Source organism: Schistocerca gregaria, chromosome X, assembly GCF_023897955.1.
Source record: "Schistocerca gregaria isolate iqSchGreg1 chromosome X, iqSchGreg1.2, whole genome shotgun sequence".
Lineage (NCBI taxonomy): Eukaryota > Metazoa > Arthropoda > Insecta > Orthoptera > Acrididae > Schistocerca > Schistocerca gregaria.
In genome coordinates this window covers 157,234,211-157,261,196 of record NC_064931.1, presented here as the reverse complement: position 1 = coordinate 157,261,196, position 26,986 = coordinate 157,234,211, and the positions used below count along the sequence as shown (strand labels likewise).

The window sequence follows — 26,986 nt, the reverse complement described above, 5'->3', positions numbered from 1 at the left end:
CTCTAATGACCTCAGTGTCTACAGGATGTTAAACCCTAATCCTCCTTACTTCTTCCTTCTTAGAATCGCTTCTTGCCAATTTTCTTGACTTCTAGAATGCTGAAAATACTACCATTTGGGGTGTGTCCCTTTCTAAATTGACTATGCTCTTTTTACAGGAATATATCTCCTGTTACTCTCGAGCAATTACCAAACATTTTTGTGTAAACTTTATAAACTGCATTTAAAGGACGTATATCTCTGTAATGGTCACATACACTACTTAATCCTTTCTTAAAGGCAGAAATTACTTCTGTAGTCTTTCAACCAGCAGGGACTTCATAACTTCAGCAGCATTCATTGAATAAATGTAAAAGCCTTTATGGGAACAGGATGAGATTATCTGTTGGATGCAATAAATATCCTCATTAAATTCCATATAGAGATATATTTCATGGTTAGTCATAAACATGTACACCACTTGAGATACAGAACAGAACTAAAAACTAACATGGAGGCTCAGCACAGCAATAAGAGTCCAAAGATGTTGTTAATCACAGTCGATACGACCTATAGACACCACACTTTAACTCATACAACATCCCTCCATACTTAATAAGTTCAATATATATTCCATCTGAGCCATATGCTTTTTAGACATTTTAATACTGTTGGAGCTCATGTAACATTTTTGATTCAATGTCTTATTGTATCATGGAGTAACATATTCCCTGTTTCTTGCAGCAGTTTTGTTATGCCATAGTTTTTATAATGTTTTATCCATTCTTATTTATTGATTACACCGCTTCTAACATTGTCCCTTTCTGATTGATTTAAGTTTTTCAACATTTTATTCATAAAATTCTGCCTTTCTCTTCACTGTTTGTAATCAATTAATCACAATAATATTGGTGTGCTTGTTTCATATAATTTTGCTTATTTTTGTAAGGCTGCTCCATTTCTTTGATTGTGTTTGTAGTATAAGCTGATGCCTTTTTTTTCTTTCATGGCTTCCTCTATCTCTGAATTCCATGTTCTAAATATCCATATTCTTGTTATTTTCTTTTAGTGGCAGCTCATGCAATATTTTACCAATGTGCAACAATGTGATGGACTATAGACTTTTGATTTACAAGAGTAGTAATTGTAACTAAATGGAATATATTAGTTTTATGTATATAAATTGAACTGTTTAAACATATTCAAATTTTATAACTAATAATTTAACATTACAAGGAATAAAGTAAAATGAAAAAAAAAAGCTATGGTTGCAACCAGAATCAAACTCAAGCTGATGAACTGCAAGTCAGTGCACTTGACCACAGTGCTACCAAGCCAATATGTAAATTGCTTCTCAAAAATGCCTCATACTCTGTGTGTAAATCATTACAGAGCATTTTATGGCACAGTCAGTGTAAATATTCCAGGAACCTAAAAGGGCTATCTGTCTCCTTCTACTCACATAGTTTGAGGCAAATTGGTGAGCCTCATCCCACATCTTCCTGTTATTAGATTTACATTTGGAGCAGATCTACCTACTTTTTAATTCTCACTTCCTCCTACAAAGATCTGGTGGAAAAGGGAGATCTGTCCAAAAAATTCTGGGACATTTGTAATTTCTTTCCAATGGTGTGTTGGAGTGGAATGTGGTTTGCATCCGTACATATACCAGTGTTTAATGTGTAACTGCCGGAAATTTCATTGTTGTATGTCTGTTAGTTATGTTTCACTGCTGTACTTAGTAGAACCTTGTGTCGTAAAGTTTACAAATTTTGATATGCCTCTCCATTTAATTTTGTGTGAAACTCAAGAAAACCTTTACAGAGACACACAAAATGATGAAGAAAACCTACGGTGATGAGTGCTTAAGATGTACTTGGTGTTACAAATGTTCACATAGTTTAAAAATGGCCAGACAGAAGTTAAAGATGATCCTCATTCAGGACACCCTTCGACAGTTACTGATGATGCTCATGTCAGGAACCTCAACGAAACTGTGCATGCCAATCACAGACTGATTGTCCAAGAGATTGCACAAGAATGTAACATTTCAGTTGGATCATGTCATGAAATCTTGACACAGTATCTTGGAATACATCGTGTTGCCACCAAGTTCATCCCATGGCTCATGAGTCAAGACCAGAGAGACCTTCACCTCACAATCCGTGAAGAGCTTTGTGATCGTGCAAATTAGAAAGAGATGTTCCTTAAGACAATCATAACTGGTGATGAGATGTGGGTCTATGATGTTAAGACCAAGGTCCAGTCTTCACAATAGGTTGGGATAAGGTTCTCCAAGATCAAAAAATGGTCATCAGGTCAGTCAAATGTCAAAGCCGTGCTGATAGTTTTCTTTGACTTTGAAGGAATAGTTCATCATGAATTCGTGTCACAGGTATAAACTGTTAATGAGCAGTAATATTGGGACACATTGCGATGCCTTCAAGAAAATGTGAGAAGGAAATAGTCTGAAATGTGGCGAGATAATTCATGGCTCTTGCATCACAATAAGGCACCCACATATTCATCATTGTTGGTGTGCGACTATCGCACAAAAAGTGAAATCACTGTGCTGCCGCATTCTCTGTACTCTCCAGCCCTGGCCCCTACAAACTCTTTTTTATTTCCAAAGTTGAAAACCCCATGGAAAGGATGAAGATCTGAAGTAATACACAAGATAAAAGAGAATTTACAGATGGTACTTCACATGATCCAGCAAGAGGCATACCAAGACTGCTTCTAGAATTGGAAATGGTATTGACAGCAGTGTATTAATTGTGGAGAAGAGTATTTCAAAGGAGACCATGCACAATAAGTAAAAGGTAAGGGTAGAAAAATTCTGTGGACAAAGTTCTGTAATTTTTTGAATAGACCTCGTACTTTCACACTAAATTTCCTCATACACTCTCTCTTGTTACCACCGTCAATAGCCTTCTAACTTACAAGGGTAGTAACCATAACTAAATTGAATATATTAATTTTACATACATAAATTGTACAGTATAAATGCATTTAAATGTTATAATTAATCATTTAATATTTTGAGGAATAAAATTAATTTTTTTAAAAACTGCGATTAGTAGACAGAATTAACCTGAGCCAGCAAACTGCCAGTCAGTGTGCATGACCTCTTGGCCTGGTACCGTTATGTCAACTGCTCCTCAAGAATCTCTCATACTCTATGCTTGCACAACTTGTTACACACACTTTCAAAGAAATATACTGCCCTGGTGGTGTGATTAATATAGCACTCATGGTGCTGGAATGGTGACATCACATCATAACATGCACAGTCAAAAATGGCTGCATCCCATCCCAGAGCTGATTGTAGTGTGGCTGATCGTCATGTCAGCACTTGACAATTGGTTCTAGCTATCGCAGAGATAGTTAAAAAACATTTTTCTGTCCATTTTATTTGTATACCAGCTCACATATAAGGAGAAATTGTGTAATTTTAGTGAAATTTCTGGCACACATTAAAAATAGCATAACTTTAGTGTGATGCTTAAAGTGCACTGTAGCACACTAGCACATGATAACTGGCCACCATCAATTTATTCTTTCTTCCAACTGGATGAAAGGCTGGTTTTGTACACAGCCTTTAATGTTATTCAAATCAGTCTCTCTATCATAAGCTGTCAGAGTGCTTAGTAGATATTGCTGTAATCTATGTTGGTAAAGCTTTCTGATTCTTTCCTCCAACAATAAATATACTTTGAATATTTCTTCTGAATAATTGGGTCCCTTTGTATAGAATTTTTCCCATTTGTTATTGATGTTTTAATTCCTACTACCACAAAATGATCTGAATGCAGACCTATGCCTATTTCTCTGTAAACTCTTACATATTGTATTTGATTTCTCATTTTGAATTCATTATAAAGTTACCTATTATGAATTTTAAGCCTTGAGCTGACCACATATATTTATATGAATCAGTTTTCCTGAAGAATGAGTTGCCTGCCTGTTTTTAACTGATTGTATGTGGCAAACTGCCTCAGCTCTCATCCATTATCATAAATTCCCTGTTCTCCAAAAGTGTTAACAACTTACAGTGTTGGCTGATAACCAATGCTTGCATTTAGATCTCTATATATTACAACATGATATTTCTTGATTACTTTAGCAAAAATTTTTTTTTTTTTTTTTTTTTTTTTTTTTTTTTTTTTTTTTTTTGGCAGGGTGTCACTTAAAAGTTTTTTGGTCTATTCTTCCCTTCCTCCTTGTGGCGGGTGAGGAGGAGGAGGAGAGGAGGAGGGGGAGGGGGGGGACGGTTGAAAATTGAAAGACAACCGATACAACAATCATTTTACTGAGATGGTGAATTTTTAAACCTAAATTACCAGGGTCAGGTTGGTTTATAGTTTTACTGCCAAATAATGAGAGGAGAAAGGAGGTGGGAGTAGAAAGAAATGTCTGACTTTCACTCATAAAAACTAGGAACCAGCATTACATTCTGCTCCTGGTACACAGTAACACTCCAGTTTCCCAGGTTTTTTTTTAACTAGCTTGCAATAAGAATTTACATATGGTAAAGACACAATATTATTCTTCACTCTGGGTTATTTGGTTTTCTACATAACAGCAAGTAGAACATTTCAATGTGGCAATTTATAAATAATTTGCTGAACATAATATGTATAACACATTTGATGAAAAATTAGTTGTGCCATTCCAGTTTCATTATACATCACATTCTGATAAGAAATATATATGCTTTAGTCTGTAGTCGCAATTTTGTATTTAGCCTACTGCCTACTGGTTACTGGTTTCAGTACATAGTACCATCTTCAAGCCATCCCAGGACCAAAATGTTCCAGTACATAGTTTGAATAATAACCCAAGAGAAATTTACAAAATATTTCTTCATTATGATAGCAACATATGATACACATCACAATCTTAAAATGTATAGCTAATGCATTACCCCTGGCATGCAGTCATAATGCTTGCTTCCCAAGTAAGTGTGGCAAATAGTAAAAGTAAAGGTCAATGCAAATTCTGCCACACAATGTAAAAGATATATAAAAAATAACATAAGTTATGAAATTAAAAAAATTATATAACAAAACTAAGAATAAAATAGTTCCCATTTAATAAAATGTCAAAAGCAAAGTAGTAAATCCTTGTAGCCATGTTTACATTTACCATTTTTATTTGATTTATATCATTATAAAACACAGATCTGGCCATCAACATAATAACAGCATCATATATTAAAAACACAAACTTATTTTTATTGAAAAGAAATCGAGCATACAGAGGGAAGCAAGCATGATGAGTGTATGTCAGGGATAATGTGCTAACTATATGTTTTGCTATCACAGTGAGAATATATTTTGTAAATTTCTCTTGCATTATTGTTCTAAGTAGGTACTGGAAGTTTTTGATCATAGGATAGCCTGAGGATGGTACTGTGTACCAAAACCAGTAGCCAGTAGGCTAAATACAAACAGTCTGATAAGCTTAATAACCTCACAAAAATTTCATCATTTTGTGATCTATATTCTTTAAGCATATCATTGTTACCAATTAATTATTTCTGTATGTGGCACTGTTAGTTATTGTGAAATGATTTGTGGATCCTCTACTTTACTGCAAAAAGATTGACAGTAGATGTACAAGTCTATACCTGCTACATATAGTATCTGAGAAGACAGTGTTCATGTTTGACAAGCAGCAGTAGTCTGTTTGGAAATATGATTGACAAGATTGTTTTATTGAATGCTTATGGTGTCTAAGACCTGTGCCCCACACAATTCAATTTTCTGTTCTATTATGGTCCAGTCTAGGCATCACGACCTGCCTGATTTTCTATTGGGGTGTCTCCCTTAGGGAAGGTGGCTTCACCACACCTCTAGAGCCCTCCTTGCCTTACTTTTTGGTTGGTTGGTTGATTTGGAGAAGGGGACCAAGGAGCAAAGTCATTGGTCCCACCAGATTAGGGAAGGACGTCGACCGTGTCCTTACAAAGGAACCATCCTGCCATTTGTTGGAAGCAATTTAGGGAAATCACTGAAAACCTACATCAGGATGGCTGGACATGGGTTTTAACCGTCGTCCTCCCAATTGCAAGCCCAATATGCTAACCACTGTGCCACCTTGGTTGGTCCTACGTTTTGGGACACTCTCTGTCTGGCTCCTCAGTCAAGACCACTTCAGTTTGGGTGACCCTGCCAGTAGCTATGCTACTACCAGCACAGCTCTGGACTTTGTTAAAGCACTCAAACCAGAGACACAACTTTCAAGCTGTCTGTCATACCATTAGCACAAGATTGGGCCATAAAGTGCAAAAACAGACCATCATGAAATTCTATAACATGATGGTGGTACCTGGGCTACCACAAAGAAAAACCAATAAAATAAAATTCTAAAAGCAGAGATGATGTTCCTTTGAAAGATGAAGTAGAGACATGATAAAAAATGAAGATATTAGAGCAGAATTAAGTATTTTCAATATGAATGAAAAAATTCAAAAGTATCATGAAGATTGGAGACAACAGCTCATGAGAATGCCAGGTCACAGAATTCCCACAAGATCCTGAACAACAAGCCAAGTGAGGAAAGAGATATTGGAAGGACTCAAAAAAGATGAAAATAATTTTGTTATTGAGTTCCAAACAGGCAACAGCCTAATCCTCGAAATGAAGATGATAATGATGGTAAATTCCAGTCACCAAAATTTCAATTTGGACCACAAGATTGTTTTCAGGTAGAGTAGTTTCTGCTTAAGTAGCCTACATGTTAAAAGAGTATGCTCTGTTATATGTAAATATTTATGGTTTGAAAATGAACGTTTTGATCTCTGTTCATAAACTAGATTACCACATTTAATCAGTTCAAAAGAAAGTTGTGAACATTCAGATGATACAACAAAATTAAGTAGGAACAAAATGCTGATAAATAAAATGAAACCTAGGGAATTAGACTGAAATGTAATTGTGATTGTAAGAATTAGTTACGCTGATAAGATCTGTTGTGGAGGAAGTATCAACAAATGTCACTAGACTGTGAGACAGTCAAAAGTTCAAGTTCAGCCTGAGACTTCCCAGGATGTGACGTATACTTCTTGGGTCATCTTTGTCCTCTCCTCCCCCTCACCATAAATCTCCTCCCCCACAGGCCCCTACTTTTCAGATAGAATTACAGCATTCAGGATTCTGTAGAACCATCTACGAAAAAGCTACTTTGAGCTGAATTTCGGCATGACACTGACTTTCATTCCTTACATAAAAGTTATGGAACACAAAGAGATGTAATTAGGAAACAACACACACAGATAGGTACCTTATCTTTGGAACATATCTAAGTTGCAGCATATTGTAACTTCTTAAGTTTGAATTCAGTTTATATTACTATAAGACATCAATCTGACTATCATCATAGTAATAACATTATATATTAAAAACCCCAAATTATTTTTATCAAAAAGAAATTGACCAGTCAGAGCTTTACTTACTGAAACTGGAACTGATGTTTTTTCTGTGTCACTTCCTCTGTCACTAGTGCTCCTGGAGTATTCTGAAACTGTCTCAGTAGTACTAAAAGCTTGGCTAGAAGTAACTTCCGCTATTCCAGTCTGCAGTAAGTGTTGCGAAGTACTGAGAACAGGTTCCTTTTCGTCCACTGTTGAATACTGTAAGGTTGACAGCAGATCTGTAGGAGGGACTGTACTGAAATCTCTGTACCTAGAGGAGTAATCTGTTGCTGGGTCTTTTGTGCCTGGTATAGTCATTACTTTCTCTGTCGAAATATGAGATGTTGATATGACTTCGTGTTCTGCAGACCTTTCAGTACTTTCTTCATCTGCAGTTATAGGACTAGTAGTTTTTATGGTAGACAATGATGATGATGATGATGATGATGATGATGATGATGATGATAATGATGATGATGATGATGATGACAAAGATTCATCATCTTGTAAAATGTTATTGTTCTCTCTCTTTTTTGATGTTTCTGCAGTATTCGCTGAAGTAACACCTAGCCCTAGTGACTCCGTGGCAGCAGTAGCTTGTGAGCTTGACAACTTGGGCTTCAGTGCTCCTCCAGTGACAGATGTCAGCTGTTCAGTAGTTGTGCTCCCCTGAGCCACGTCTGCGTCTACTTCAGTCTCGCGAGAAGATTCAGTTCTGGGACGGAATCGTCTCAATCTTTCTGTCACACCTTCTTCAGAAATTTCTGTTTTACTTTGTGAACTTCTTAGAGTGTCAGAATTTTCTTCAGTGCCTATTTCTGAGATATTTTGTGGTCTCCTCCTATTTTCTGTGGTTGGAGCACCTGTTGTAGTTTCAGACTTAGGACGAAATCTAGGTCTAGGTTTCTCTGTAGCTTCAGAAACTGTGGTCGCTTCTGTCTTCAGTTGAAACCTTCTTTGTTGGCCCTTCACTGTCTCAGTGGACTCTATTGATGACTCTGAAGAACTCGTTGTAGTTTCAGCTTTGGGACGAAATCTCCTCCTATCTGAGCCAGGTCTGATCCTCGTTCTTGTTGTAGTTTCTGAAGAAGTGTCTGGGACAAGGGTTGTCGTAACCACAGTGGGCCTCACTTTAAACTGCCTGAATGATTTTGTAGTTGACTCTTCTGTATTGGAAATTGTTGCACTAAAAGCACTTACTGGATTATCTGAACTAACAGGGATGTTGCCATCCTCTTCAGCAAACTTGGTGGTTTGCTCGGCTGACTCAAATATAGCTGGGCTTGAGGCTGTCAGAATATTAGCACGTTTTGTGGAATGCTGGAAATAATTCTGTCTATTTTGCACTTTGAGCTCATCAGAAGCTGTACTTGGTGGGGTAAAAGGTGTTGTAGTCTGAACGTTTGACTGTATTTGCTCAAGTCTTCCAGCAGCTGTGCTATCATCTGAATTCAGAAGAGAGCTAATATCCCTGTTACTCCCATCTTCAAAATTGATTGTGTTCGATTCTGTGGTAGATCTGACTCTACTGATGGTGACATATCTGAAAATTTTAAGTACTGTGTTAGTATCAAAACTGAAATTTTTATACATGTAATGTTTCACACATAAAGTCAAAAAAAAAAAAAAAAACGCACACAGTTGCTGATATAAACAGTATCCTGACAAAAAGATAGGAATTCTGAGAAACAATAAAAATAATAAAAGGAAACACATGAAAATTTCTAACAGACTGTATCTAATTTAGGAGTGAAGGTGGCAACTTACCAAGTAGTGGAGATGTTTAGTGATCAACAGGCACACAAAAAAGAATGGAAACTTCACTGGCTTTTGGATTAATCCTTTTTTGTGCATGCCGCACACACACACACGCACACACACACACACACACACACACACACACACACACACACACACACACACACACACACACTGACTATGTCACGACTGAAGACAGTATCTTGAAACATGTACTTGGATTGTGTCAGGTAGAGTGGGTGAAGGGAGAAAAGAGGGAGGAAAGAGGGTTTGGGAAGGGTGGCTGACAAGTCGGAGGGAGGCAGCAGCATGTGCATGACACAGGAATGTGATGCAAGGGTGCAGGTGAGTTTGTGCAGTGCACAATCATGATGGCATTGTGGAGTTGATTGGGTGGGGGTGATGGAACAGACAAAGGAGAGACTGTTAGGTTGAGGGTGTGGATGCAGGGGATAGCAGAGAATGAAGCCAGTAGGATTACAAAAACAAAGGAACTGTTGTGTGTGTAACTCCTCTCCACATATTTTGGAAAATCTGGTGCTAGGGGAAGCATTCAGATGGCACAGGTTGTGAAGCAGCCATTGAAATCAAGCAAGTTGTGGTCAACAGCATGAAGCTCCACTGAATGATAATTACCTGAATAATTTTGTAATCTTTTTTCATATTTTTTGTTGTTTTCTGACTTGCAAAAATTCTAAGTAACAGCTGAATTTAAATATACAAATATACTTTAAGCACTGTAAAGTAATTGTTTTCTTTTAAAAATAACTAAAAGGTTTAGAATTTCTTTTATTGGCTTAATATTCCCGCCATTATAGTGAAAAACTTAGTGTCAGCATCTGGTGTGACATGTAGTTCATTATCTTCAATAATGCAACAAGAGTGCTATATAAAATATTTTGCCATCTCAGCCAAGTGCATTTGAGTGAATGTATCCTTCTTCTCATGGTATCTGTTGCAGTCTACTGCAACACTCTCTTTTTCCAATGATTGTCACCAAGTTTCAGACAACAACAATCAACATTTAAAAGTGCTGAATACCCTCTTCCTTTAACACTACTGAGTTTTTTTTTTGGGTGTGGATCAACAGTAAAGTTCAAGTCTTTGAACTGGACTTCATTGTGTCAATGTGCTAGTCCCTAAAATACCCAAACTATCTAGCCAGGGAAAGGGGACCTACAGTTTAGTGAGGTAAGGTTAGATTAAGGCCAAGCTGAAAATGTCTGTGGGCCAACCATGATTTAATCCCATAGTCACTCAGTTTCCAGGCACATCCTTTAACATTAAATCACCAGGACCAACATCCGTTGAAATGAAGGAAGCTTTTTTTTTTTTTTTTAACTAACATACATCACAAGTTGAAAGATGAAATTAGCAGTGATAGAAAAGGCACACTGTCATTTCTGAAGAAAAATACAACCTTCAACATATGTGCAGTATCGGGCACCAACCATTTGGCCACACTTTCAAATATGCACACCACCAGTTATGCCACCCCATTTCCTACAGCTGCCACCACAGAATGAGGGCACTGTCATGAATGATTATGCCACTATCAATGAGATGCTAGCATTCCCTCTCTGGAGCCCCAGTGGTGAGTGAACTTGAGTTCAAACTTTTATGCACTAAGCCACATATTGTGTGTTTGCCAGTTGAATAGCATTTACAGACTTTGATAGTGGCCAGGGCTTGATATATTCTGAATAGAAATTGTTTTGAAGAGTGATAGATTTATAAATCTTTTGTATCTGTATATATTTCAACATTCAAAGCTACTGTTTGGAACTGACACTGCAACTATGCAATAAAGTTATGTAATATTTTTACTATTTAATATTTACGTATTATTTTTGCTATTTAATATTGGATGTAGAGAAATTAATATCTGATTCTCTGTTTGTGAATAGCATCAGTTCTTTGCTCCTGTATCCACTAAAGAACCACACAGCAATCAAGGAAGTTATAGCAGTGTGAAGTAGAAAAGAATCAAATAAATTATGATTGAGATGGTGATGGTCGGACCACAAGATGTTAAATGATGCAGGAAAGAAAACAGAAAACTACTGAAAAGTCCGCATATAGGTGAGAAAAGGAAATTAGGTAAAGTTATAGCAGAAACATAGACTGGGCAATGGAAAGGTTGCCAGTAATAGCAGTTGAGTCCTACATGAACCACTTACATGGTACTGGAGGTAAGGTAAGCTGAGATAATTAACTACTGGAGCAGGTACATGAAAGGGTGGTGGAATGTGGTAAAAGAAACTAGGCAAGTGAAGTGAGAAAAAATGATAAGGTATACTTTAAAAATTGAACTAAAAATTTTTATGAGAAAATACAGAATTAGGTCAGCAATGTTCAGGATGAAGGAAATGTTTGAGGTTTTGGAGAGAGAACTCCAAGCTATACTTTGCCCATAAATTAGTATCATGGAAAGAGCTGAAGTACATAGTGAGTGAAGCAATTATTCAGGTTCAGCCTTTGCAGTCATCAGGTGATACAGTTTTGGATTCAAAAACAGTCTAATCATTGCTACTAATTTTGATAGAAAATTTATTGGCATTAACACCCATGTAAAACAATGAATAATGAATGTTACTTGGACTGCACATGGCAGGACCACTGTCAAAAATGGTTTATGTCAGACAATATATGAAGAAGGGTAAAGGAAAGTAAAAAAAGTTTTATTTAATGTAAATGGTCATCAAATTGGACAGAGCAGCAATATATGAATATCATTACCAAATTACTAGACATATGCAAAGTCATAGAATAACAGAAGCCAAATATAGTGGTTGAGACATGGGGAGCTAACACATCAGCTGCCTAGAAACTGTGCTGTAACTGAGCTATTCTACAAAAACATTGGGTTTGTAGAGCTTCAGCAGTAGAACATTGCCAGCTGCATCACATCTCCAGTACTGAGACAGAGAGGCACAATACAGGATAATCCCACTGCTCTGCTGACCTCAGAGTTCTAGAAAATAACTGGGAGCAATGAATATGCCAAAAAAGCATGCTGCAAACTATTAGAGGCACTTGTCCATAATTACCACACCATATGAGACATCTCCCTGCCTGTTTGTTTTTGAAGATTCAATCTAACCAGCCTTGTTCACTGCACTTAAACTTTGACTTTATACATATGGTATATCTGTAAGGGGAAAATCAAGATGTCAGGAAAGCTGTAGACATTAATGTTAATATGGATGAAAGATTAGTGACCAAGTAAATACCTTGGAGAGCTACTTTCTGTAATAGGTGTAGTTGTCAATCTAGTTCTTGGAGGTGACGAATATTCTTGCACACCCGAGCTTGGCTGTTGGTAGCCTGACTGCTCTGTATCATCTGTGGGGGCTGTGACTGGCCGACTTCTTTGTATCGTAATGTACTCTTTGAAAGGCACTTTCACATCAGACTTTACTTCTGGCGTTTCATCCTCATCAATGTACTCCTCATCTTCTTCCAGACCATCATCTTCTTCACTACTGCTTAAAATCTTCTTATCATCATCTTCAACTGATTCCTCTATCAACGGTTCTCTTGTAGAAGGCCTGTAATATATACATATATATTTAGACTTTAGTCATAGAACAGAATAAACACTCAAATAAGATAAGTACCTGTGAGCAAAAGTAAATAATAACTTTATATTTATTTATTCATCTAGGGATCATCTGATAATGGTATTGGAGCTGCTTCTTCATCAGCAGCACCTAAGGAAAACAGGTGGATAACTGCGGGTATTCAGGGCCAGTATGTTAACCTCTCTCAGCATGGTACCCAAAGCAGCAACTACTAATTGTGATATGGCCTGTATAGAAATCTTACAGATGTGGCACCTATGGTACCCCTCTCAGCTTTGTGACCCAAGCAGCAGATTGTGTTGCTTGGGCCTTAAACCAGCCCCAACAGGTATTAGAAAGTCCTCTCAGAGAGTTAAATTTCTCAGTTCTTTACCAAATCACTAAACTAATCCATGGTTCCCAGATTGCTATCACCGGTATGAAAAATTATACAGGAGGATACTGCTTGCAAAAAAAAGTAGAGAATAAAAGCAAGTTAATATGGAATGTTACAAAACAAAACAAAACAAAATGGAATAGGTAGCCACAAGTATAGTAACATACAAATCAAAGATGGGAGAACAACAACATAATGTCCTCAGAAATTTGCAAATTTTGGAAATTATTATTTCTCTGGTATTGCAGAGAAGCTGCACAAAAATCTTCCTAAAACACATGTAGCACACACAGTGGCTCAGGCAGCAAGCACAGTGATGTTTCCCACAACAGAGCTTGAAGTCAGGAAGTCAATCCAACAACAAAAATAAGAAGTCTATAGGCATAGATAAGGTTACTGTCTCTGTTCCGATGGCATGCGTAGACAGCATACAAGCCCCATTAACAAATATAATAAATGAGTCCCTTACTTCAGATTATTTTCCCAGAGTACCTAACGTATGCACGAGATGAGCCATTACTAAAAAAGGTAGTGTGGAAAGCACTGAAAACTACTGATCAGTTTCACTATTATCTTCATTCTCAAAAATAATTGAAATAATTGCAAGAGAGACCAATACATTACATAAATAAATACAAACTTTTTAATTAATCAGAGTTTGGTTTCCACATGTGGAAGAAGTGCAGTATCACCCATTAGTGAGTTCCCAAAAATTGTACTTGACGCTCTTGACAAAAGTGACTGCGCTACAGGCATATTTGTAGACTGTTTCAAGGCTTTTGACTCTGTTGACGATAAAATAGTACTAAAGAAGCTAGACGTGCTAGGTATAAGATGAACAGCAGAATGAGTGGTTCCAATCTTACCTGGAAAACTGGGTACAGGAGGGTAAACAAAGTGCAAAAGATGGAGATGGTTCATATATCTGCTGACACCGAATTTTTTAGTAAAGTAATTGTCTACAAAAAACATATAAACATAGGTGTTCCTCAGAGTTGTATATTTTATCCAGTACTGTTCTTAATGTATATACACTATGTGATCTAAAGTATCTAGACACCACCAAAAACATAAGTCTGTCATATTAGGTGCACTGTGCTGCCACCTACTGCCAGGTACTCCATATCAGTGACCTCAGTAGTCATTAGACATTGTGACAGAGCAGAGTGGGGCACTCCACAGAACTCACAGACTTCAATCGTGGTCAGGTGATTGGGTGTCACTTGTGCCATACGCCGTACATGAGATTTTCACACTCCTAATCATCCCTAGGTCCACTGTTTCCAATGTGATAGTGAAGCGGAAACATGAAGGGATCCATACAGCACAAAAGTATACTGACCAACCTCATCTGTTGACTGACAGAGACCGCCAACAGCTGAAGCGGGTCGTAATGTGTAATAGTCAGACATCTATCCAGACCATCACACAGGAATTCCAAACTGCATAAGGATCCACTGCAAGTGCTATGACAGTTAGGTGGGAGGTGAGAAAACTTGGATTTCATGGTCGAGCAGCTGCTCATAAGCCACACATCACACCAGTAAATCACAAACGACGCGTCACTTGGTGTAAGGAGCGTAAACATTGGATGACTGAACAGTGGAAAAATCTTGTGTGGCACGATGAATCATGGTACACAATGTGGCGATCCAATGACAGGGTGAGGGTATGGTGAATGCCTGGGAACGTCATATGCCAGCGTGGGTAGTGCCAACAGTAAAATTCGGAGGTGTTGGTGTTATGGTGTGTTCATGATTTTCATGGAGGGGGCTTTCACCCCTTGCTGTTTTGCATGGCACTATCACAGCACAGGCCTAAATTGATGTTTTAAGCACCTTCTGCTTCCCACTGTTGAAGAGCACTTCGGGTGTAGCGACTGCATCTTTCAAAATGATTGAGCTCCTGTTCATAACGCATGGCCCGTGGTGGAGTGGTTACATGACAATAACATCCCTGTAATGGACTGGCCTGCACAGAGTCCTGACCTGAATCCTATAGAACACCTTTGGGATGTTTTGGAACGCCAACTTCATTCCAGCCTCACCAACCAACATCAATACCTCTTGTTAGTGCGGCACTCCGTGAAGAATGGGCTGCCTTCCAGCATCTGATTGAATGTATGCTTGCAAGAGTGGAAGCTGTCATCAAGGCTAAGTGTGGGCCAACACCATACTGAATTCCAGCATTGCCGATGGAGGGTGCCATGAACTTGTAAGTCATTTTCAGCCAGGTGTCCAAACACTTTTGATCACATAGTGTATGTTAGTGACTTTCCAGACAGTATAAAAAGCAGAGAAAAAGTTCTCTTTGCAGATGACACCAACATTATGGTCATTGATAAGACATCAGAACTCCTGTTAGGGAATGCAAACGAAACTCTCAGAATTGGACTATATGTGATAAATTAATGTTGAACTTGAAGAAAACAAACAATATGCACATAAGCATAAAGAGAGGACACAACCTTGTCATTTTAACCATAGATGATAAATCTATGGTCTTTGTAACAAGCACAAGATACTGGTAAAAAGAATGTCATTGGCATGTTATGATCTTAGGTTTCTTAGTATTAGTTTTGTGGTGACATACTATGCCTACGTGCACTCAGTTCTTAGCTAAGAGATTTTTTTCTGGGCACCAATGTCATATAACATGGACACTGTTATTAAACTGTGAAAAGGGTCATAAGAATAATAACTAGAAGTAGTAGTCAGGCTCATTATAAAGAGCTATTTAAAAAATTGGGCATACTTAGTGCACCAAGGAAGTACATCTATCAATCTGTAATACATATCAGGGAAAACATTACTAAGTACTTCACAAACAGTTCTGTACACAATCAGATAAGAAGAGCCAGTTTGGACTTACATTTACACAGAAAAACTAAACCAAAAATGCAAAATAGCACTTTCTATCTGGTAACAGAATTGTATAATAAATTGTGAAAGGAAATGAAAAAGATCACTAAAATAGATCTGTTTAAAAAGGCAGCTAAAACATTCTTCATACATAAAGCATACTTCACAATTAAAGTTTACTTAGAGATCTCAGAGTAGTGGAGAGTTGTAGGCAGTAATGAAAGAAGTACTACAACACCCCGTCACTTTTCAATACATGATCACAGTTTACTGCTTTCACAAGGAAATCATGTGTTAACTTGTAAAATGCATGATAGTAGTGTCTTATCATTTTTTAGAGTTCAACATCTCATCCATCATGGGGGAGGGTTGCTGCCTCCACGTAATCTACTTCCGTTCTCTTACACCACCTTCCCCAATAAAGATGAGTTACCAGACTGATTAAGTTAAGAACAATTCTCTGCTGTATTAATTCTAATATTGTGAAAAAGGGTGGTGCACTTATGCAGCTGGCTCATTGCACTTCATTCATAATAGGCAACAAGTCAACTACAGTGTCACCTGCACGAACAAGTTTGAGCTTGTGAGGCGTAGGGGACATTGACTGCTTTAACCAGAAGAAACCAAAGGTGATTTAACATAACAAAATGATTAAGGAAGGAGGTGTTAACCCAAATGAAGGCTTAAATGTAATGGGACTCTGCAAAGCTTGTTGATACTTGTCAATACTGATAAAAGCATGAAATAAATTCACATCATTATGATTAGTGTTTATCACTTGTACTATTTGGTTGTACAGTTCATCTGTTCCACTTAAACTAATCTTGAATGAACTCAGTGACTGAAATAAATAAGTATTGTTGTGGAATACAGTAGAAATCAGAGTTAGGGATAATTTGCTTTCTGCATATAAAGTGTACTGGGAAATTTGGGGTGTCTGGAAAAAGTCACTTGACAGTTCACAGTTTTCTACAGCTACCAAAAGACTGCTCCCTGCATTATTTATTTATTTATTTATTTTTATAAAGGGAGAGTTATATTTGTGGTACATGAAAGTTAGGTCAGTTGTTGAGTTGAAAGAGTAGCTGATACCAACTATGAAACATTTCAGGAAAGGTTGAGTTAGTGTTTTCTGTTTCTCGGGACAGTAGTCCTAAGACTTAACATTCATGAAGAGATCTTTCTCACAGCTGTACACACAGCTGTTATAAAATACTATATTTGCAGGCAAAGAAGTTTGTTTGCGTGCTCAAACATAATAGATCAGCTTCGATAACATACTGAATGATCCAATGCCATACATTTGATCTCATTGAGGACTACAAAACCAGCAACATTCCAGTTAACAAGATAATTACAGAATAAGCAACTGCCCACATTCCAATTAACAAGATAATTAAAATGTCAGTATTTGTAATCACTAACTTGTGGATACTATAGTATACAAATGAATGTATCTTACTAACATATCAAAGCTATAAAGTTCAATCATTTGGTAGGAACATCTGAAACTGTCACATTCTGTTGTAATTAGCACATAATGAAATCACATTTTAATGAGTTGTTCATTTTCAATTATCAACCAAAATACTTCAGGGTATAGCTTATCTTGTGTACAGCTATTATTCATCTGTATGATGTAGGTAGTAACAATAATCACTAATTTTCCTCAAATAGTTATGAATTTTGTGAATTACTGTCAAGCAGAAGCTATAAACAAATGACTAAAACTTACTTTCTATTTAAACATTATAACTTTTTTTAACACTGCAAAAAGGCTGTTTAATTAAACATTGAAAATTGATAGGAAAGCTTTACCTAATTTTTTTACTGTGTAATTAACATAACAGTAAAAAGCATTGTTTATATTGCATATTTGATTTAATTTCATGTGATAAAAACAATATTTGGCCATTCTGCTTATACAAATTGAATAATGCCAATTGTAACATTTCCATCTGTATGTTAAACTAATAGGAGGTGGTAATTTTTAATTGCAACTCATAAAAGCTGTACTAACAACATTACTATTATCATGAAATATGTATATAAACAATTGAGTTTTGAGAGGTGGGGCTCACTGTTGATAAGAGGTTTTGTGACACAATATGTATGTCACTGAGTGCAATAAATCTGCAATGAGATGTATTAATGATACCTGGTTCTTATTTCACATTAAATACTGATTATACATAACATGTTAATCCAGCAATCAGCAAGATCTCCATGGGAATGAGCAGATCCCAAGTTAAGTATTGTAAACTACTGACTTACACCACCCACATAGCCTATTTATATTTTATCGAGCTACTAACTGTAATAACTTCATGTTATTTACATTTTCACTTAAAGAATAATACATTATGTCTCAAAGTGATTAGAATATTTAAGTGTCATCTAAAATAAATAGAAATGTAACAATGTTCATAATTATGTAAAGCAGTTTGTGACAAAGCTATTTCCTTGGTCCTGGCTTATTAAGATGTTATTGAATAAAGGTACGAAATGGCACCCAGAATTCTGAATAAGTGAACAATGGTAAACTTCAAAGTGATGCTTAGAGTCAATTAAGGGGATGGTGACAAACAGAGTTAATTCATTGTTCACCATAATGGCATCAACATCACTCAACTGGTAGTAGGAATACAATTGCTATCGTTAAGCAGATAATTCAGTCAAGGAAGTTGAACAGTTCTTTGAAGGAGAAGACATGTGCCACAGTTTCAGCACATTGGACAGGGACTGTTTCTGGGACTTCTTGCAGAGGTACTTTAGCTGTGGTCTAGTACCATATATCATCAACAGCTTCAAATTTAGGATCTTGTTTCCAGGACTGACACTGCATGAGATCCTCTTGAACATTTGTTAATTTCTCTGTTTTGCCATCCACATTGCTGTGTAGAACTACCTTGAATTGGTTTTCACTTAAATGTAAGGACCACCTAGTCAATCTACTGCTGGGGCCCTTCAGGTTGAGCAGTAACAATAGTTCATTGTGGTAGTTATGCTTCTGCATTACCCATATTGGCAGCACTTACTGGAACTTGTAGTTTCCCGCTTGGTTCTTCTTTAGTGACATTTACAGTTCTTGCCTCTGGTCTAGCAAGTCGCTGTTTACTGGTTGCTCTGTTAACAACAAATTACTTCCCTTGCACTTCAACACTTTCACATCAATACACAGGGTTTTTCCTGTTACCAGGGGATGTGCTCATGTTCAGTCAAATGTACGTCGACTAAGAATGGCACAACTGTGTCGCTACTTGGTTTGTGCATTACTTCAATGACACTAACATTCCTTTGAGTCTGACCTATATAAATCCCTTTGCAACCATAAACATAATGACTAGAGGGGTAAAAGAACTGTAGGGTACCACAGACTGTCATAAGTAAGCATAGACTATGGTAGTTCTCCTAGTAGCCTTAATCAGTTAAGTTCGTACTTGCATTACCAGTATGTTAGGTGTGATGCATACCTGTTGGGTGTTACCTCATAAGAATCACATTGTTTATGTATGGAATAGGTTCTTATTAAATTCCCCTAGAACCCAGAAGTGGTGAACCATCTATAAACTGAGTGGAGATAGATAAGGGGGATTCAAATGAAACCCAGTCACTAGTGTAAAGTAATGGTGATGATTTTATTAACTCAAAAATATAGTTATACACAGCACACATACTCAAAAATAGTCACTAAAACTGTTGGTGCAGTTATCCCATTGTGACCCTAGCTGATCAATTCTATCCTTGAAGAAGCTAGTAGGCTGCTGTCAGATCCAGGCCTGGACCCAGTCACGCACTTCATCATTCGTTGCAAATCAATGTCTGCAAATAGCTGTTTTTAGAGGTCCAAACACATGAAAGCCATATGGTGAAAGGTTGGGACTGTATGGTGCATGTTCCAGCTTTTCCCACCAAAACAGCTGCAATGTTGGCTTCACCACATTGGCTGTGTGTGGGCGGGCATTATAGTGCAGGCGGATAACAGCATTGGACAACATGCCTCAGTGTTTTGACTTGCTGGCTTGTCTAACATGGGGCACTGATGGTGGTTCCCTGTTCCAGGAACTCGACAAGCAGTGGATCCTTGTGGTCAAAAGAGAAGGACATCATGACCTTACCAGAACTGGTGTGCACAGCCTTTGATTTGTTTGGAGGTGGTGAAGTGGCATGTTTCCCTTGCTTGCTCTGATGCTTGTTTTCTGGTTCAAAATGGTGACACCATGTTTCTTCACCTGTGAAAATATGTGACAGAAAGCCATATTCCTCCTCATGATAACGTTGCAGGTGACTCAAAGACAGTGCCATTTGAGTATTGTACAGTTCAGCAGTCAGTTGGTGGGGAACCCACTGTGCACAGATTTTTTAAAAGTTCAAGTGTTGATGCATTATGGTGTGGGCGGTGCCCATGCTAACACCCAGCAACCGATGTATCTCATCATGGTGATGCTGCAGTTGTCCAAGACTAAAGCATTCACATCCGCAACCATATCCAGTGTGATGACACGATGAGCCTGTCCAGGATGAGCATTGTCTTTCAGTGACTCGCAGCCCTCAAGGAATCATATGCACCATTCCACAACACTTAAACAACTCAGATTGTACTCAACATACACAGCCTTCATCCATCGATACATTTCATGGCTTCCAACTCCCTCCACCGTCAGAAATTGAATCACTCTTTGTTGTTCCTGTTTAACCGCCCGCATGTTCGGTAATCAACGATAACTTGTGTGATCACCTTCTCTTCGACGTGAAATCAGACTGGCTCTATGCAACATTAAATGGTCCAAGCATGCCAGTCTCTCTACCAATAGATGGCGCCACCATCCCCACAGTTACATGGTGCCACCTTATGTCTAAGGCGAAGGTACATGCACTGACCAGGTTTCATTTGAATGAACCTCATATATAGGGCTGTGTAACCTAAGAAATATTTTTGTTCTACATAATGGAAAATCCAGGATGGAATGTAACAATAATGTGAACAGGATAGTTGCTACTCACCATATAGCACAGAGAAGCTGAGTCACAGATAGGTACAACAAAAAGACTGTCACAAAATGAGCTGACAGTCTTTTTGTTGTGCCTATCTGCAACTCAGCATCTCTGCTATATGGTTAGTAGCAACCATCCTTTTTATAATATTGTTTTGTTCTACAAGTTACTTAAAAATAAACAGGAGTTATAGCAAAACTAGAACTGTCAATGTCCAATTCAGGTTTCATTTGAGAACTGTTGATCTCTAACATGAGACAGAGGTATGCTGTGGGGGGGGGGGGGGGGGGGGGGGAAATATATATATATATATATATATATATATAATTAAGATAAACCCACAAAACAAAAATATATCGAACATCACTTCAATACTTTGTCAAACTTACATAAAACATATCTCCATTATTCATGAAGAATTTTCATATTTATCAATAATACAAAGAAATTGTTGCTTTTGATCATGATGAAGAATTTTCTATTGTGTACAAAATAACAACAATAATTATTTACATTTTTTAATGTTTGTGCATGTAAACTGTAGTTGCATCAAAAGTAATTGCTTTGATTACATAAAAGTTCTGAAGTTACGCAATCAACTAATTTTTATTCTCAGGGTGTCTGAAAAGGAAGTTTATATTTCAAGAGCTCCTTTAGGAATTCAGTTAATATGGAGTGCTTCTTGGGAGTGGACTGCACATTTTGTGTGTGAGAATTTTACAAAAATGGTGATTCAGTGACTGTAGCACTGAGGAAATTTTGCAGTGATCATGGATTGCATAATGTAAATGATGCTCCAAGGGTTCCCCTTATCAGGAAGTGAATCACAACATTTGAGGAGACCAGTTAAACACTGGTCAAATTAAAAACCACATGACCTAAGACATCAAGAACTGGTGAATGCATTCATAAGAGTGAAAGCTATTTAAATGTGCATAGATCATCACTGTACTGAATTCAGCAAAATGACCTTAAACTGCACCCTTAAAAAATCCAATTGTACCAGAATTAAAGCCTCAGGATGCTGGATATAGGCTGCAGTTTGTTAAAGGTGTTGACTGAGTGTCCCCTTGTTTTCTGACAAGGCTTATGTTCACATCAATAAGCAAAATTGCCATTACTGGAGTGCAACAAAACCCTAAACAGAAGCATGAGAGACACCCCTTCATTTAATTAGAAAAGTTACTGTATGGGCTGCAATGTCGGCATGAGGAATAGTTGGCCCCCTACTTTTTCGAGGAAGAGTGCGATTGTGCACTTACAGTGAATTTGGAATGTCATGTGACGATGTTAAATGACTTTTTGGTGCCTGAATTGCAAAAAGTTTTTTGGTTATAGCCAAAGAACACAGTTTCAGCAAGACAGAGCCACAGTACACACATCCAAATGCATCTACTACTGCGAGTTCGTGAAATTTTCCCTGGCAAATTGATCTGCAGGAAAGTTGACATAAATTGCCGCCCCCCCCCCCCCCCCCCCCCCACACACACACACACAGTTGAGATTTGAGCCCATGGATTTTTTCTTATAGGGATATGTCAAATATAAAGTGAATGTCAATAATCTGACTTCTATGGAGCAACAGAAAGAAAATATCCATACTGAAGTGGCAGCCATCCCAGTGTCTACATGCCAAGCTGCCATGCAAAATTTTGCTCATCATTTAAATGAGTGGCATAGGTATGCTGGATAGCATTTAAATGACATTATTTTTAGGAAGTAAATCTCAAACTCTTATTTCAATAATAAATAAAGAATTTGCCGATAGACTTCAAGTCTTTATTTTATTCTGTTTTATAATGCAGTTTATATTCTGTAAGGACATAACATACTCAATGGACTAACTGTGAGTGATGCATGAGTCTATTTACATGCAAAACAAACAAACAAAGAGAAGTTGCTGGCTCCAATTTTCTGTTTTACACATTCATCTATGTTTCTTTCCCTATCAATGCTACCAATACTACCAGTAATCCTAACCATTTACTACATCATTTATGTATTGTCCCGAAACTGCTGAATCGTAGTTTGGTAAAGCACAACTCTAGTTATAACAGAATTGGATTGTTCTTTCTGTTACACTGATCTGAGCATTGTTAGTTGCCAGGAAATCTAACCCCAATATACCTTCATAGCATTTTACTCTGCTTCTTATCACTTGCATTTTGGCCACATATTCATCTTGGGCTATTACAAAGATAATCACACCTTCTCCATAATTTTACACCCTGTTGCCATTTAACCCTTTAACTGCGCTGCTTGACAGCTACCAGCTTTCTTCCTTAACTATACAGCACCACATCAAAGAAATATGAGCCCTATGTCAACTACGAAATAGCCATTTTGTCCACAGTTAATTGCGTTAATGAGCTGACCGTTGGAACAGTCATCAGTGGAGCTCACAGTAACTACTGCTTTTTGGGAGGCAGAAGTAGTGGTGGCCCTTCTGTCCCTCATGACCTTAACAGATCTCCACTTTTGGCTTGCGTTCCCCTTCTTACGGTTTCATGCTCTGTCTCATTCCATTGCGCCCACACAGCAGACGAATTTTTTTCCTATGAGAACTCGTGATTTGCCACCTGTTCTCATGGTGACTGGCTCCTGAGTAAGCTTCAAACACAAGAGGATCCAGTCTGAAATCAATTTGAGGTCTCCGTAGCTTTTCAATAAAGCAAACTGCTATTTGTATTGTTTCTTTAAATGTTTCACAATGTGTCAGTCTTACTGCTCAACTGGCTTCACCCTGTAGTCCATGTAGTCCATTAAAAATTGTATCTAATGTCCTTTGTCCAGCTTCAAACAGTTTTACCTTACTGTGAAAATCATTCTCACTGAGCTCATAAGTGTTAGCATTAGCTTTTTGAATGTGATCTGCAAAATGATTGATGCATTATCCATACAAAATTTGCATGCTGTGGTGTTTCTTCTTGTAAAGCCTTTGTGTGTTTTCCCCTTGTAGCATTGCACAAGTGTCTGTTTAAACTTTTCATAAGTAGCTGCCCGACTGTATATGGTATAAAACATGATAAAATTGAGTGCATCACCTTGTATTCACAGTTTGCTACAGTTACTTTGTCAGAGTCACTCCAGGATCATTGTTATGCCCCATGGAAGACTGTAGGTTTACTTCTTTCCCCTGGAATAGTGATGGGTGAAGGAACACTGAGGAGCCAGGAGCCCACTACGGACAACATTTCATAAGGGATCTGGTGCAGGATGAGTTGTGTTGGGTTGTGGGGTCATCAGGGTGAGCAGGTGGTCAGTACTTGTAGCCATGGCCCAGTTACATTTACACAACTTTATTCATATCACGATACATACAAACACTCTAATGAGCCAAGCCCTGGCCCCCTATTAACTCGAACAAGGCATGAAAGAACTGCTACTGGTAATGACACAACCCCAACCTACAGAAAAGAACCACTTTTACTCCGCACAACCAGCTGTATTTGTGGCCAACAACCGGTGTGTGTAGGACCAGTGGTTTTAGGATGCATGTGCAGTGCTGAGAGCTGAAAGTTCGCGTACTCTGCTTCTGTGCTCTTACAAATCTAATGAGGAATGTACCCCAGGTTCAAAGGCAAAGGCTAAAGTCAACCAGAAACGAACTTAATATATTATCTTGTACCTCTCTGAATAGCTATCAGCATCATTCATCTGTAAAGCTACTCTGATCAGCCAGAACATTATGAACACTGACCTACTATCAATATAAACCCAACCAGGTGACAGCAGCATCACCTAGTGAGGGATGACTTTTAGTCAGACACACGTTCAGTGCATGTAGCATCAGTGATCATGCTATCTGTGTATAGAATGGAGAAGGGATGCAATCTATCTGAGTTTGACCAATGGCAGATTGTGATGGCTCAGAGGCTTGACACAAGCATTTTGGAAAATGCATGACTTGTTGGGTGTTTGAGGAGTGCTGTGGTGACTGTCTTCATTACATGACAAAACCAAGTTGAAAGGACAGTCAGATGTCTTGGGGTTGGGCAGCCATTCCTCATTACAGATGTCAGACATCGCAGGCTGGGAGATTGTTAAACATGACAGGTGGCAAACTGTAGCAGAAATAACATCAGACTTTAATTGTGAGTAGAGTACAAATGTGTGTGAACACACAGTGCACTGAACACTCCTAACAATGGGCTTCTGCAGCTGACGACCCATGCATGTGCCAAAGTTAACACCATGACAACAGCAACCACAATTGAAATGGGCACTTGACCATTGTCACTGGAGATTGGTGCTTTCGAAGAGTATTGTATGGTCTGATGAATCCTGATATCTTTTTCATCATGCCAATGGGAGGGCCCAAATTCACTGTCTTCCATGTGAACAGCTATTTGACACCTGTACCACGTGATGGAGCCAAGCTGGTGGTGACTCTATTATACTCTGGGGAACATTCACATGGGCATCCATGGGTCCAGTGGAGCTTGTGCAAGGCAAGATGATGGCCAAGGAGCATCATACACTGGTTGCAGACCACCTACACCCCTTCATGATAATCATGTTTCCCAATGGCAGTGGCATTTTTCAACAACATAATGCACTATATCACCAAACTGGGAGTGTGATGTAGTGGTTCAAGGAACACAGTGGTGGGTTCCAATTGATGTGCTGGCTGATCAGTAGATATGAGTGGCTGCTAGAGCAATCTGAAGATCATTGTACTAGCTTCTCTGTGTTGATACAGTACAAATGAGACTGTTGTTGTGCATAGTAGAGAAATCCAAGTATTAACATGAAATATCAGTAATACAGAAACCATTTAATATTTTTAAAATTGTTACCATTTAATATTTTGAATATTGTTGAGCTGCTGTATGAAAAGATATGTTGGATTAACACACTGCATAATGAAGATGTAATTTGACTTGAAGGTGGGCCATTCAGTGCATATTATATGAAGTGTGATGGCAGAGTGAAAAGACACATGTAGATGAGAAGTCCAGTTGCTCTGAAATATCATATCGAGCAACTGAAGGAATGAATCAAAGTGAATATGCACCTTCACCCCCTAAAATATTATGAACAATTATGCTACATGGTATTGCTGACCAAACTTTATGAGGATAGCAATTACATTACTTATAAGAAACTAATGATCTTTTATAGCTGCAGTTGCTCAGAATCCAACATCAAAGTAATTTCAAATTATTTGAAGTAAAAAAACAAAATTCAGTTCATTTCAAGAGTAACAAAAGATCAAATTTGAAATATTTAAAAGGGTATATCAGAGGACAATAACAGAGTTCGAGACAACAGATCAGATGTTCACTACTGGCACATTCAAGCATGGACTCTGGAAATGGCTAGGGCAATTTCTCTGGCAGTTTTAAAGCTTATTTGTATTTTCTCATATGCTTTAAATAAGAATATAACATTTTGTCCAGACAAATCACTATGGTTATGGCTCTCAAAGAGGTCTAAGAAAACCATATTAAGATGCACACAGCAGGGCATTTTGTGGTCATTAAGGACAAATACATAAGTAAGGAGAACTTGTATGGGATAGCCAGCAAGAGCCATTTTTTTATATTCTTCAACTCTGTCATACAGAGAGAAGAAATCAACAACAGTAGTACTGTCTGGTGATAAGTCCACACACAATTACACAAGAGATGTGAGTGTATCCATGGGTGGTCGATTGGCAAACAAGTTTTTCTGCAAATTTGTTAGCAGGAAACAAAGGGTTTACTTGATATACAGGTTTCAAAGAAACAAGAAGCATTGTGACTACAGAGCATCCATTCTGAAGTGAGTAAAAGTAGAAAAATTACCAAAGAGCATTATTAAAAGCTTTCATATATTCTGTTGTTGGTAAAAATGTTGATGAGAAAGGTCTATTACTTCGCGATCATCAGGAGACAGAAGACTACAGACTGAGTGATGAATATTTTCCCAACAAGTATATTATGTTAAAGATGTTGTCACCAATGACAGCTTAATAACTGGGGACTTGAGGATGTATATTTTTTTAGACAGCACAAGCTCTATGCTGGATCAC

General features: G+C 37.8%; 1 protein-coding gene across 1 annotated transcript in view; it reads right to left on the bottom strand.

Moving 5' to 3' along the window:
* LOC126297427 (uncharacterized) overlaps positions 1 to 26,986 on the bottom strand; it is a 479,132-nt gene that overhangs the window by 56,212 nt on the left and 395,934 nt on the right. The window contains exons 15-16 of the mRNA XM_049988246.1: positions 12,388 to 12,705; positions 7,439 to 8,939 (exon numbers count right to left, since the gene is read on the bottom strand). Coding sequence (XP_049844203.1) covers positions 7,439 to 8,939; positions 12,388 to 12,705 — 1,819 coding nt within the window. The remainder of the gene's footprint in view (positions 1 to 7,438; positions 8,940 to 12,387; positions 12,706 to 26,986) is intronic.